General features: G+C 39.0%; 1 protein-coding gene across 1 annotated transcript in view; it reads left to right on the top strand.

Moving 5' to 3' along the window:
* Window positions 1–13105, top strand: part of LOC119775492 (neuronal acetylcholine receptor subunit alpha-7-like) — a 78339-nt gene extending 65234 nt beyond the window's left edge. The window contains exons 7-10 of the mRNA XM_038273488.1: window positions 7557–7751; window positions 8244–8330; window positions 9019–9128; window positions 11976–13105. Coding sequence (XP_038129416.1) covers window positions 7557–7751; window positions 8244–8330; window positions 9019–9128; window positions 11976–12587 — 1004 coding nt within the window. The 3' untranslated portion in view covers window positions 12588–13105. The remainder of the gene's footprint in view (window positions 1–7556; window positions 7752–8243; window positions 8331–9018; window positions 9129–11975) is intronic.
* Window positions 13106–13684: the final 579 nt, after the last annotated feature.

A 13684-nucleotide genomic window follows, 5' to 3' on the forward strand; every position in this document is an offset into this window, starting at 1 on the left:
ATGCTATTTTGTTACATAAGAGCCATTATCTGATACAGTATGTCTATTAAAATATGAAATAGCTTGAAAATTTTTATCAGGTGTTGTCTGTCATACTAAATACATAATCAAATCTGCTTTACATAAGCCTGATTTTTACACAGAATTGATTGCTAATTGTAGTCCAGATAATTCGACTCTCTTATTTCTCAAAAAGGGAAATGATTAATACGAAGGTATTTGATTCCTTTCTTATGATTTCAAAGTTAAATACTTGTCCCTTTGATTAAAACTGACCCTCATAACCTACACATGCAGCTTCTAACTAATAGAAATCTGCACTACTTATTTGCTGTGGCCTCAGAAAGGACAACCAGAAGGAAAAAAAATCATTTCGAAAACAGGCGATAATGATTGGTGTGGCAACCCCTGAATATGGTTGTATCACACAAAGACACATTTTTTTAAATAGCTTCCTATGATTTTCTCAGATGCAGATAAAAAGAAAAGAATACAAAAACTGTAATGTATTCCCAGTTCAAAACCTTCGGCTGAGCCAAAGCTGGATATCTCTTTGAGCTGTGTGCTAGGAACTTTGTCCCTCACCCTGTAAAAACACATGAAATAAGGTTTGCAAATCCTTAGTCCAAGTATCCTTTGTTTAATTTCAATTAACAGAAAAAGTAGCTTAACACAGTGAGCAAAAAATGTAAATGCACAACAATATTGGAAATCACACAGCCAACCTTGCTTGAGTACTTCATATCAAATGTACAGGAAAATAGGTATATATTTCCAACACTGATAAAATAAAAAAAGTCAACTGCAATTAGTCTTTAACCACTTCAAGTGGTGTGTCAGTCACTAGTGATTCTGGATCCTTCACCTAGACCTGTTTCTGGTGCATGCCTTAGGTTCTCTCAGCTCGTATTCCTATAAAGATTTCCACCACTGCCTCATCATCACCACTTATGATTTCATCTGCATTTGAAGAAAATTTTATTGATGTTTAAAGACTATCTGGAAAAGCACAAAAATGTGTTGCTGGAGTCCTATTTTATAGGACCATAAGAACAAACGCAACATAAGAACAGATAGTAACACTTCCTTAATACAACCATGCTGACTTGCTGATGTTGTGATATTTTACCTGTAGATTATGAATATATGATTAACTTGAACTGGAGTTGAAGTTAATTATTAAAATCATTCAAAATTGAGGGTTAATCCAATTTTATGTTCTTAGTCGAATAATTAATAACTGTTAATTATTAGAGCTATTAATAACCAATCAAGAAAATATTTGTGTCTGTTTATACAAATGTCACCAAAAGGAGGGTGAATTGGCCTGAGTGATAAACAATTCGCTGTACAAACCACAAACGACTGCAAGTTAAACAATGATGTCTTAATTTCTAATAATCCAGGATTACATAAATCTAACACCTATGCCACACTACACTGCTGAAAAATAAAAAAACAAGGTAGAATAAATTAATAATTTGAAAGAGGGGAGGAAGGGGTCTAAGAGTCTGTTGAGATAGCTTATAAAGGGTATCCAATAGAGAACCAATGTCAAAACATTCATTAATGTCCCTTCAACAATAGCAGATAGAAATACAATGATATATCCTGTTAAAACAATGTAACTACATTCAACTAACCTAGGTAGATAAAGGAGGGAGGGTGCTTTGATGCAGGGTAAACAAGGCAGGATTAAGATGGAGGTCCCCTTTCGGAAACTACCGGATGGTGATCACATGACTAAAGGGGAAGGGTTGGACTACAATGGGGCGTATCTTAATTTATGATGTCACAAAATGGCTGCTCATATCCAACGAAAATGGAGGGGTTTCAGATCTCCAGACAATAGACCATAAAACTCAGGAAAAGGACCAACCCAATGAATTTGATTACTCAAGGTTTTACTGGGTCTACAATCCTCACTTACTCTAATACCCTAACCTCAGGACAAAAGGGGAAAAAACAAGAAATTCAAGATGAAAGAAAACACAAACTCATTCACAGCCATTCACAACACACTCATTCAAACCACGAAATCAGAGCTCTTTATAAACCAGTTCAGATGAAACATCAGCATAAAGAGTCCCAAAGTTCAAATCAACGCTTTGCTAAACCTAACATGACTAGCTCACCCATGCTTAGCACCTTATTTAAAGCATCAGATGGAATAATAGAAATGTTTTACTGTGAGATTATTTGCAGACTGGACACATTACCAGCCTGTTGCAGGGACCAGGTCAACCACATTCAGGTAATCTGGGACAACAAAGCTAAAACAAGGAAAGGCTTTGGAGGTCAATGACCAACAACCTGAGTACTTAAGTTCTCTGGATGTTGTCGCCCTGTCATGGTCAACCCTACTCTTCTTTTCATCATGTGGAGGTCAAGGACAGTGCCCCTGGATTGGCAGACTGGTGACTCTCTTGCATTGGAAGAGGGATTGGAGAGTGTGTTCCAAAAATAGGGAGATCACATTTCCTAGCTTCTTTCCGCAAAAATTCAAAAAATATCCACTGGACTTGGTTTCCAATATATGAAGACGTTTCGCCACCTTAGTTTTGCCGACTTAGATGGTTTCAGTCTTGGAGCTGTTTAACTGAAGGAAGTTGTGCTCCATCCACACCTTTACCTCCTCCAGGCAGGTGGTCAAAGTTGATGTTGGCAGAGGAGCAGAGGATGTTGGGTTTGTCCTGTGGTAGAGCTGAGTGTCATTATCAAAGCAATTGAGTGAAACCCCATGCTGGGTGATGACATAGCCAAAAGGGAGTTTGTACAGATTAAACAAAGGGGGACCGAGCACTGAGCCCTTAGGGAAACCACAGGTGACATTGTGAGCCAGGAATTTAGCCTTTCCCAATGTGACATCCTCAGATCTTCCAGTGAGGTATAATGAAAACCAGTCAGACAGACTCAGAGACTCTGATAACGGAGCTTAAACGAATGAGGAGGATGTTGTGATCCACAATGACCGAATTCTGCAGTCAAGTACAGGAGGATAAGAAGAGATGGGGAGCCAGCATCTGTTGTCATCAACAGGTCATTTGTGACCCTGACCAGGGTTGTTTCAGTGCTGTGGACCTTGTGAAAAAATGACTGAAATTTTTCAAACGGATCATGTTGTTTTAGATGGTCCTGGAGATGCGCCGAAACTACTTTTTCCAGCACACTTGAAAGGAACGTAAGATTGGAGATAGGCTTGTAGTTGGCAAAGACTTCAAGGTCAAGGGTGGTTTTTTTGAGAATTGGCCTGATGATAGCAGTTTTCAGTGTTGATAGAACTAGGCCGGACTAGGGGGAGTAGTTAATGACCTTTGTGATAAGGGGACTTATGGTATGGAGATTGGATTTTACCAGGACTGTTGGGAAAGGGTCCAGGGCCCCTCTTGCCCTTTTATCTCTTATTTTTAGTAGTGCACTTAGTTATTAGGTATAATACTGTTTGATTGTAGCTTATAAAGGTACCATTGTATTTTGACTCTCTTGTGCTTCTTTTACAAAGTGAATGATTTATCCTTCAGGCTGGATTCACTCTCTTTTTAGTAGCATCCGAATGAACAGAGACACATTTATTTGGTTGGTGATTAATAGCTTTGCTAAGAGCCATAGTCTAAATTACTAAATTGGTGAAAGACAACAGAATTTTTAACAGCCAGATTCAGGGGTCCAACCTTTTAGATAAGAGGCTAAAACCCTGGTCAGTAAGTAAATTACAGTTATAATCATTCAACTGATAATAATTAATTAGTTTTATCCTTGATTTGAATGACCTATTAATTAACTAGAACTTCCAATTAGTTAATTAATATATTCATAATCTTTTGTTAAACAGATCGGAGCTCAAATTATACTGATAAAAAACAAGACAACAGCTGCGTTTAAACATCTTACTGGATAAAATGTGTTGCTTTAAGAAGAGAGCAGCAATTGCTTCCTTAGTACAGCAATCTTGTTAGAGGACATATCCAGCAAAAAAAAAAGGACTAAGAGCGTTTTTTTTACCTGAGAAAAGTTATGTTCATCTTTGATCTAACTGTTAGGGCTATTTGTCATGGACTGTGTTGTTACTTTTACTCGGCCTAGTGTTGCTTTACCTCTCAAAGCCAAAAACCAGATAGCTGTTATAATCATCTATAAAAAAGAGAGATTGTTTTCAGAAGGTAAAATGAGACTGCTTGTTCATGCTTGCTTATTTTTTTTATATTTCCATCTTTTGGAAGAGTGGAGGCACGAAGGCTACGTTCACTCTACAGGCCTTGATGCTCAATTCAGATTTTTTTGCAAAATCCAATTTTTGTCGCATTGCCGTTCATATTTCCAAATACAGGTGCTGGTCATAAAATTAGAATATCATGAAAAAGTAGATTGATTTCAGTAATTCCATTTAAAAAGTGAAACTTGTATATTATATTCATACATTACATACAAACTCATATATTTCAGATGTTTATTTTGTTTAATTTTGATGATTACAAATGACAACAAATGAAAATCTCAAATTCATCATATCAGAAAATTAGAATATTACTGAAGACCAATAAAAACAAAGGATTTATAGAAATGTTGGCCAACTGAAAAGTATGAACATGAAAAGTATGAGCATGTACAGCACTCAGTATTTAGTTGGGCCTCCTTTGGCCTGTATTACTGCAGCAATGCGGCGTGGCATGGAGTCGATCAGTCTGTGGCACTGCTCAGGTGTTATGATAGCCCAGGTTGCTCTAATAGTGGCTTTTAGCTCTTCTGAATTGTTGGGTCTGGTGTATTGCATCTTCTTCTTCACAATACCCCATAGATTTTCTATGGGGTTAAGGTCAGGAGAGTTTGCTGGCCAATTAAAGAACAGGGATACCATGGTCCTTCAACCAGGTACTGGTAGCTTTGGCACTGTGTGCAGGTGCCAAGTCCTGTTGGAAAATGAAATCTGCATCTCCAAAAAGTTGGTCAGCTGCAGGAAGCATGAAGTGCTCTAAAACTTCCTGGTATGTGGCTGCGTTGACCCTGGACCTCAGAAAACACAATGGACCAACACCAGCAGATGACATGGCACCCCAAACCATCACTGACTGTGGAAACTTTACACTGGACTTCAAGCAACGTGGATGAAGTGCCTCTCTTCTTTTCCTCCAGACTCTGGGACCTTGATTTCCAAAGGAAATGCAAAATTTACTTTCATCAGAGAACATGACTTTGGACCACTCACCAGCAGTCCAGTCCTGTTTCTCTTTAGCCCAGGCAAGACGCTTCTGACGCTGTCTGTGGTTCAAGAGTGGCTTGACACAAGGAATGCGACAGCAGAAACCCATGTCTTTCATACGTCTGTGTGTGGTGGTTCTTGAAGCACTCACTCCAGCTGCAGTCCACTCTTTGTGAATCTCCCCCACATTTTTGAATGGGTTTTGTTTCACAATCCTCTCCAGGGTGCGGTTATCTCTCTTGCTTGTACACTTTTTTCGACCACATCTTTTCCTTCCCTTCGCCTCTCTATTAATGTGCTTGGACACTGAGCTCTGTGAACAGCCAGCCTCTTTAGCGATGACCTTTTGTGTCTTGCCCTCCTTGTGCAAGGTGTCGATGGTCGTCTTTTGGACAACTGTCAAGTCAGCAGTCTTCCCCATGATTGTGTAGCCTATAGAACTAGACTGAAAGACCATTTAAAGGCTTTTGCAGGTGGTTTGAGTTAATTAGCTGATTAGAGTGTGGCACCAGGGGCCATCAATTTTGAACCTTTTCACAATATTCTAATTTTCTAATATGATGAATTTGAGATTTTCATTTGTTGTCATTTGTAATCATCAAAATTAAACAAAATAAACATCTGAAATATATGAGTTTGTATGTAATGTATGAATATAATATACAAGTTTCACTTTTTAAATGGAATTACTGAAATCAATCTACTTTTTCATGATATTCTAATTTTATGACCAGCACCTGTATATGCAACCTGTATGTGATCTCCTGTGTGAACTGCAGTCATACAACGCAAGTGCCTCGCATGCACAATAGAGGGTGCAATGACGTCACAGGCCAGCGTGCTCTGTGTTTACGGAAGTAAACATGAATGGTAGTGTGGGCGCCATCTAGCAATCTTTTGCAACCATAAAAACTCAATCTTTTCAATATGGTTAAACATAAAGACTGCTCTCCGCATCGTCATCTGCTGTGGCTGTTGTTTTTCTTTCCGCCTGCGTAGCAAGATGCAGAATAGTGACCTTTGTCGGGTATCAATGGCGTTCAGGTCTGATGAGTCTAATCTTTTCAAATGCGACCTGTGTCTGAATGGCCAGGTCGCATTTGAAAAGATTAGATTCATATCGAATTCAGGACCACATAGCCAAGTGGCCTGAGTCGGATTGGAAAAAATCAGATTTGTGTTGTTCAGACAGCCATGAAAAAATCAGATCCAGGCCGCATATGGGCCAAAAAAATCAGATTTGGGTCACTTCAGGTTGCAGTGTGAACGTAGCCTTATTCTACCTTTTGTGTGTTGTTAACAAAAAGCCACACATCTAATCAATCTATGACTCTAGAGAGCTGTTTTCCTGGTGAAGTTTTCCATTAGAATAAGGAGACAGATGTGTAGTTCAAAACCTCATGTTATCCTCCTCGATCCATGGATGAAATCAGTTTTACATTTTAGGATATATAATATGATAAAAATGAAATTGGATCCCAGTAATCTCACTCCCAATATGCATTTAAAAAAAATAAATTTTTGACTAAAACTAGATGAGAAGGTAGAGACATGCTTTTAATACAATTAACAGCATGTTTATTTTAATACATATTTTAATACTAGTTAACAAAATTCATTTTCCTCGTTTAATGATTAATTCCCTATCAGTGTTCATTTACAATCTTAGCAGTAGTAGATGAAAAATAAAAAGCTTCAATCTTACAATACAATACACATTAAAGAAATTATACAGAAACTCCCCAGAAATGCCAAAAATGACCAGAATATTTAAAACAGTGGAATAATGAATTGATAATGAAATAATGAAATGCTTTTTTTTTTACTTTTTATGAGAATACAAGGGAACATTTATATTATAATGAGTAGATTAAAGGAAATACACTAACTGTGAGAAGAAAAAGGTGGAAGAGGTCAGTGTAGTTGATTTCTATGTATCTTTTAATATAGCTGGCAGTGTAGTTCGTTTACTTACCATTTATCTAGTCATATTGAAAAGATGGCGCAAGCAAAGGGGAGCACACACAATGTTGATCAAGCAAGGAGCAGACCAAGTGTAAGCAAAGATACTTTGCTGAGCGAGAGCACAGCTGGCAGAGTTATAACGTGCACCAGACACATTTATTAGTTGTGTGTGAGATTGCATTGCACAAAAGTCTTGTACTGTGTGCTCCGATTGGTAATGGTGCGCTCAGTTTGGTGGCACAAAAAAACAGGTCTAGCTCGCAGCAGCTTTCCCGTCTTACTAATACTGCTGTGATAATTTTACTGTTCATATTGAATAATAAATAAGGATATAAAAAAATAAAGCAACAAATGTATTGTCAACCTCTGACACTTATAACATTTTTGTCCCCAGGTGTGCCAGGGAAACGCAATGAGCTGTACTATGAATGCTGCAAGGAACCCTACCCTGATGTAACTTTTACCGTCACTATGCGCCGCAGGACTTTGTACTATGGTCTTAACCTCCTCATTCCCTGTGTGCTAATTTCTGGATTAGCCCTTTTGGTCTTTCTGCTTCCTGCTGACTCTGGCGAAAAGATCTCACTAGGTACAGACTAAGAACACACAATATTGTGCCCCCATTAAAATAATACTATACTAACACAAAAGGACAGTGACATCAACATAGGAAAAAAAAAAATATATATATATATATATATATATATATCTATATATATCTTCCCCATCTCAGTAATCTGCATTCCAAACACTGTTTAAGAATTTTCTGTATGTAATTATGCATGCTAATGGTGATAATAAGGTTGCAGAAAAGCATTCAGGCATCCTGTTTATTGGCAGATGAATACAAAGCCGCATCATAAACATAGCAGAAGATAACCACCTGAACCTAGAAATGACAGCTTTTTCAAAATGCTGCTCAGTGAGACAAGGTCAAATTGAAGAGAAACACAAACACTTCAAGAAACATATACTTATCTTAGAAGTTGCATTTATATTTAGGTCTTATAAATTGATAATTAGCTTAGAGAAAAGAAAGATGATTACAGCAGTTCATGTGTTCTGATCTTTTTTTCTTTAGGTATTACTGTGCTGCTTTCTCTAACAGTGTTCATGCTGCTGGTTGCAGAAATTATGCCTGCCACTTCAGACTCCGTTCCTCTTATTGGTAAGACATCCTTTATCTGTAACTTAATAAAGCTCATTACAAGAAGATAGAGGAAAATAACATCTATAGCACTTTCCTAAATTTGTGAATTCTTACTCCTGATTAATTTTATGTGGTGAATGAAAGGAATGCATGTAAAAAAAGTTTTTGTATTAAAGTTAGAGGTGAACCAAGTAATTGTTTGGTTATCTGAATCAGACGGCACTAATGCACACTAGAGCACACAAGACAGTGGGCTTGGAAATGAGAGGGAAGGCAGCAGATAGAACTGTTGCCCTATGTCATCTGTCAAATTTCTCATATAAAACAAAGCCATTAGCAATGTGTCTGTCATGTTAGAAGATGTGTAACGAATTCGAATTGATGCTCAATGGTAATCCGTCTGATAGGTTTTCACCCACTTATGATGTAACATGAAAATATATGAAATTTGGATAGGTCTGTATAGCAGAAGAACAGAAGCTGTAATATAGAAAAACAGACTTGCACATTATCATAAAAATACAATGAAATGTATTAATTGTGTTCTACATTCTGTATCGCTTTCATTTTAAATGCATTGTAGATTTGAAATCTGCTTTCAGCCCCATTTCTAAAAAAAAAATGGCTACAATTTCTATTCATGTCATAGTTTTCATCACCCTTTTAAGAATACATGATTTGTAAATATGTTCCCATTTCTTCTCAGCACAGTACTTTGCCAGCACCATGATGATTGTGGGCTTGTCTGTGGTGGTAACTGTACTGGTTCTACAGTTTCACCATCATGATCCTAGAGGAGGGAAAATGCCTAAATGGGTACGTTAAAAATGACTTGTACTAGTAACTATGTGTGAAAATCTGAACAAAATAAAAATTACCTCCATTCTACTAACTGCTATCATCTAAAAGCTTTAATGAATGTTATGCATACAAAGACTGAGTTGTTTAAATTCTGGGTTTATACAGGGGCAACAGTAATCCCCTTAGTAATATTTGTTGTTCCACCAACATCAGTTCATAGTTATCAATCTGACTTGGAGACAGGTGTGCAGCTTTCAAATCTCCCACAAACTTACTTAATAGTTGTCTAGTGAACGCTCAACTCGGACAAATCTTTTTTCCGCCAGTTTTGCTCTTGCAGAGCTCAATCCAAATGCAGTCTTCCCATCTCTGCGCTTGCTTGGCTACAATGGTGTGCTCTGCCTGCCTTGGATCACTTAACATCATCTGAGTGCTTAACTGTCTCTGGCCTTACTCTGCTACATCACTGAGTTTGCGACTTGAGTTTGCGGGGGTGCTGCAGACACAGCACCCCCTGCTCTCTCCTGCTCATAACTGGAGATTTCAATCGAGCCTCCCTCCTTTCCACGATCCCGATGATCACCCAGTTCGTCACATGTAAAACAAGGGACAATAAAACCCTGGACCTTTTTTATTCAAACATTAAAGACGCCTACGTTCCTGCCCCCCTCCCCTCTCCTGTCACTGCGATGCAAGTGAGAGGCTAGCTGAAGAGACTGATACAGAGGAAAGCCTCTGGACCGGTTGGGATTCCCCTAAGGCTGCTGAGTAAGTGTGCTGATGAGTTCTGCAGGGTCTTCAGCCACAATGACAACCTGAGCATCAGCCTGGGGGTGGCCACCACTCTCTGGAGTACCTCCTGTGTGGTTCCCAAAATGCTTCATCCCCAGGAACCAGCCCACTTTAGAGTCACACTGACCTTCCACCTGATGTAGACCATGGAGCGCCTCATCCTAGCCCACCTGAACACTGTGGTGAGCACCATCCTGGATCCGCCACTGTTTACTTACCGATCTGAAATCGGAGTGGAGGATGCCATCATTTACCTGCTGCAACAGGTGCTAACCCAACTGTAGACCACCCGGAGCACAGTAAAAGTCATGTTCTTTGATTTTTCCAGTGCTTTCAACACCACCAGACCAGAGCTACTGAGGTGCAAGCTGGAGGATGCTTGAGTGGACAGACATCTTGCTGCCTGGACCATCAACCTCACCGAACACCCTCAGTACGTGCGGCTGCACGGCTGTCAGTCAGAGGTGGCAGTCTGCAATACCGGGGCCCCCCAGGGCACCGTTCTGTCTCCGTTCCTCTTCCCCTCTTCACCTACAACACGGACAGCTGCCATCTCCAGAAGTTCTCCGATGACTCAGCCATTGTAGGCGGTGTTTCAGAGGGAAATGAGCTGGAGTATCAATCGGTCATCATGAACTTTGTGGAGTGGTGAGAGAAAAACCACCTGTGTCTTAAAACAAGTAAGACCAAAGAGATGGTGATTGACTTCAGGAGAGGACCCCCCACCTCACTCCCTTGTGAACATCCAGGAGAGACAGGACATAGAAACTGTGGAGAGCTCCAAATACCTGGGTGTTCACATCAAAAATAATCTGGAGTGGACTCATAACACCGATGCCCTGTATAAGAAGGGCCAGAGCCGCCTCTACCTCCTGAGGAGGCTGAAGTCCTTTGGAGTTTAAAATTTTCTATGACTCTGTGGTGGCATCAGCCCTCCTCTACGTTGTTGTCTGCTGGGGCCCTGGCAGCGCAGAGCGGGGCAGAAAGAGACTGGACAAACTGGTGAGAAAGGCAGTTTTTCTCCTAGACTGCACTCTGGACTCAGTGGAAGAAATGGGTGAGAGGAGAGTGCTGTCCAAGCTCACACCCATCATGGACAACACCTCTCACCCCCTGCACCAGACTGTAGAGAAGCTGAGTAGCTCCTTTAGTGAAAGACTGTTACATCCTATTTGTAAAAGGGAGTGCTACAGCAGGTCATTCATCCCTGCTGCAACCAGACTCTACAATGCGACACTACAAGGGCAATAACTTGTGTAATGTATCATATTCAATTACTATGCGCCTATGCAAATGGTTGCACTGCAAGAAAAGAATTTTCCGCAAGGTATTAATTAATTCTGATTCTGAAATGACATCATAAATTACTTTCTGAGCAAAGTCTGCATTTCAATAGTATGTGACTAACTTTGTTTTCAGGCAAGCTTTGAGATTCAAGTAATGCTATTAATGCTACCTTCACCCATTCCATTCATTGATTACTGAATCATTTTCCATTCATTCACCTCAGACACTTTTCCAACACCTTTATTTCACAATCACAATCTTCTCCTTCTCTTAAAGACACTGTCTTGGTTATTGGGGTGAGGCGTTAATGTTATTCATCTGACATTGCATATTTATATGCAGAGGGGCAGTATGGTCCATGTGGCACCTGTAGATGTGATGAATTCCATGCAAAGTATGATCTATGAAGGAGGGATGTGGGATAATGCAAGTTTTCATATATCTTTTTTGTAAGATCTAAGCTTCAGATTAGTCCACATCATTTTGTTGCTAAGAAAATCTATGATTGGTTTGAATGTGGTTAATTATAGTTGGTGCCTTGTTTTAGATAGAGGACCATTATAATTTCATATAAACTCAGTTAAAGATAGCTTTTTTCTTTCTTAGAAATTAAATAATAATGTACAAACTGAGCTTTGTTTAAACCCCTGCTTTCTTTTTCAAAGAGGAGAATTGTCTTAAATCATTTACATTTCTGTGGCATTTTGTAATGCGGAATGTGTAATTTCTGGCCTCATATTATAATTATATCATAAAATATTATCTCATTTTCTTCTTAACTAGGTTCGTGTCATTCTACTGAACTGGTGTGCATGGTTCCTCCGTATGAAGAAGCCAGGAGAAGAAAATAAAATGACAATGAACTCTAGAAACCCTCCAACTTACAAATACTCTCACTCTCCTCTGCACCACACCAGTGCCACCAGCGTCCAGATGAGCACTATTCCAGGGCAGGCTTCCACGCAGGCAACTACAACCAATGGAAATATGAACATTTACTTTGGCTACCACTCTATGGGAACAGACAACCCTACCTTACCACCGAGCACCGACTCAGGCTTGGTGACATGTGGAGTTGGCGGAGAAGGAGGGGTAGGGGGAGGAAACCATCTCAGTGGCTCTCCCCAGCCTGATATTCACTCAGATCATACACGAACATTGCTGTTGGAGCAAATTCCTGAAATCTCACTCATCCTTGAGGAAGTGCAGTACATATCTAGGCGCTTCCGAGACCAGGATGAGGGGGAGGAGATCTGCAGTGAGTGGAAGTTTGCTGCTGCTGTGGTGGATCGATTATGCTTGGTGGCTTTCTCTCTGTTCTCTATCATTTGCACATTCACTATTCTAATGTCAGCTCCAAATTTTATTGAGGCTGTTTCAAAAGACTTTACATAAGCTTACTTTGTTACCTCTCTGAGACGTAAAAAGAAAGAGTACTGTGGAAAGAATCCAAACATGATTAAATCTGTGCTATACAAAGATCTATGACTAATTCTAGTTAAAACCTCGGATGTTGATTTATTGTTATAACCTCTTTACATAGAATCCTTGTTATGTTTTTACATTTTTCTCTATAAGGAAGATAATTTTCCTCTTTAAGGCTTTCTGGGATGATGATGCTAAATGCTATTGTTAATAATGTAGAAAATCACTTTGATGCACTTTTCGACATTATCCCTAATGCACCGCACACTTACCTGCTGTGACCACTGTGACTCCATTTCTTCTCAGAATAAGCTCCTAACATTTGTTTCTCCCTTTGCCTATTCTCTCTCCATCTCGTAGTTTATGCTCTGTTAAAGGGGAATGCTGCTTTTTTTATATTGGGCCCTTGATTTTACGTTAATTACATCATGTTCTACTCACCTATATTAGTTTTGTGTCATTTGGAGCTGTTCCGAAGATATTCCTTTAGGTTATATCCAGGTAACGTCTTCCTATTGGCAAACGACTTGAAGGCACAAACTAAACTGTTCATAATGTTTTAGTTTTAGTTTTATTGAAAGGATCCCCATTAGCTACAGCTATGCTGCAGCTATTCTTCCTGGGGTCCTGAAAAAATATACATTAAAACAAAACCAAGAATACAACCAATATTTGAAAGAAAAAGAAAATACACAAACACATATACAAATACATATACAATATATACACATATTATCGTACATATGTACGTTAATGCCACAATTTAATCAACAGGGCATTTCATGTCCTCCTTATTGCTTCTGTCTGTATTAATCATTTCACTTCTTCCTTTAGCAAATCAAAGTTAGGTTCTGTATCAACAATGTATTAAAAGGAATTTTATCAGAATGAGTAAAAGTAACCCCAAATTGTGACTTTGTAGTTATTTAATCCATAAAAATGTTGCCAGAAGGGAATTCTCAACATTTTTCTTTGAATCTATGATTTGTACTGACATATATTTAGTGTAATTAGCTGAAACAGTGTGTGTCTTATCTATTAACAAAGCATATCCTTTGAAGGTTGTC

The sequence above is a fragment of the Cyprinodon tularosa genome, unplaced genomic scaffold (genome assembly GCF_016077235.1).
Source record: "Cyprinodon tularosa strain WSP-4 unplaced genomic scaffold, ASM1607723v1 ctg873, whole genome shotgun sequence".
NCBI lineage: Eukaryota > Metazoa > Chordata > Actinopteri > Cyprinodontiformes > Cyprinodontidae > Cyprinodon > Cyprinodon tularosa.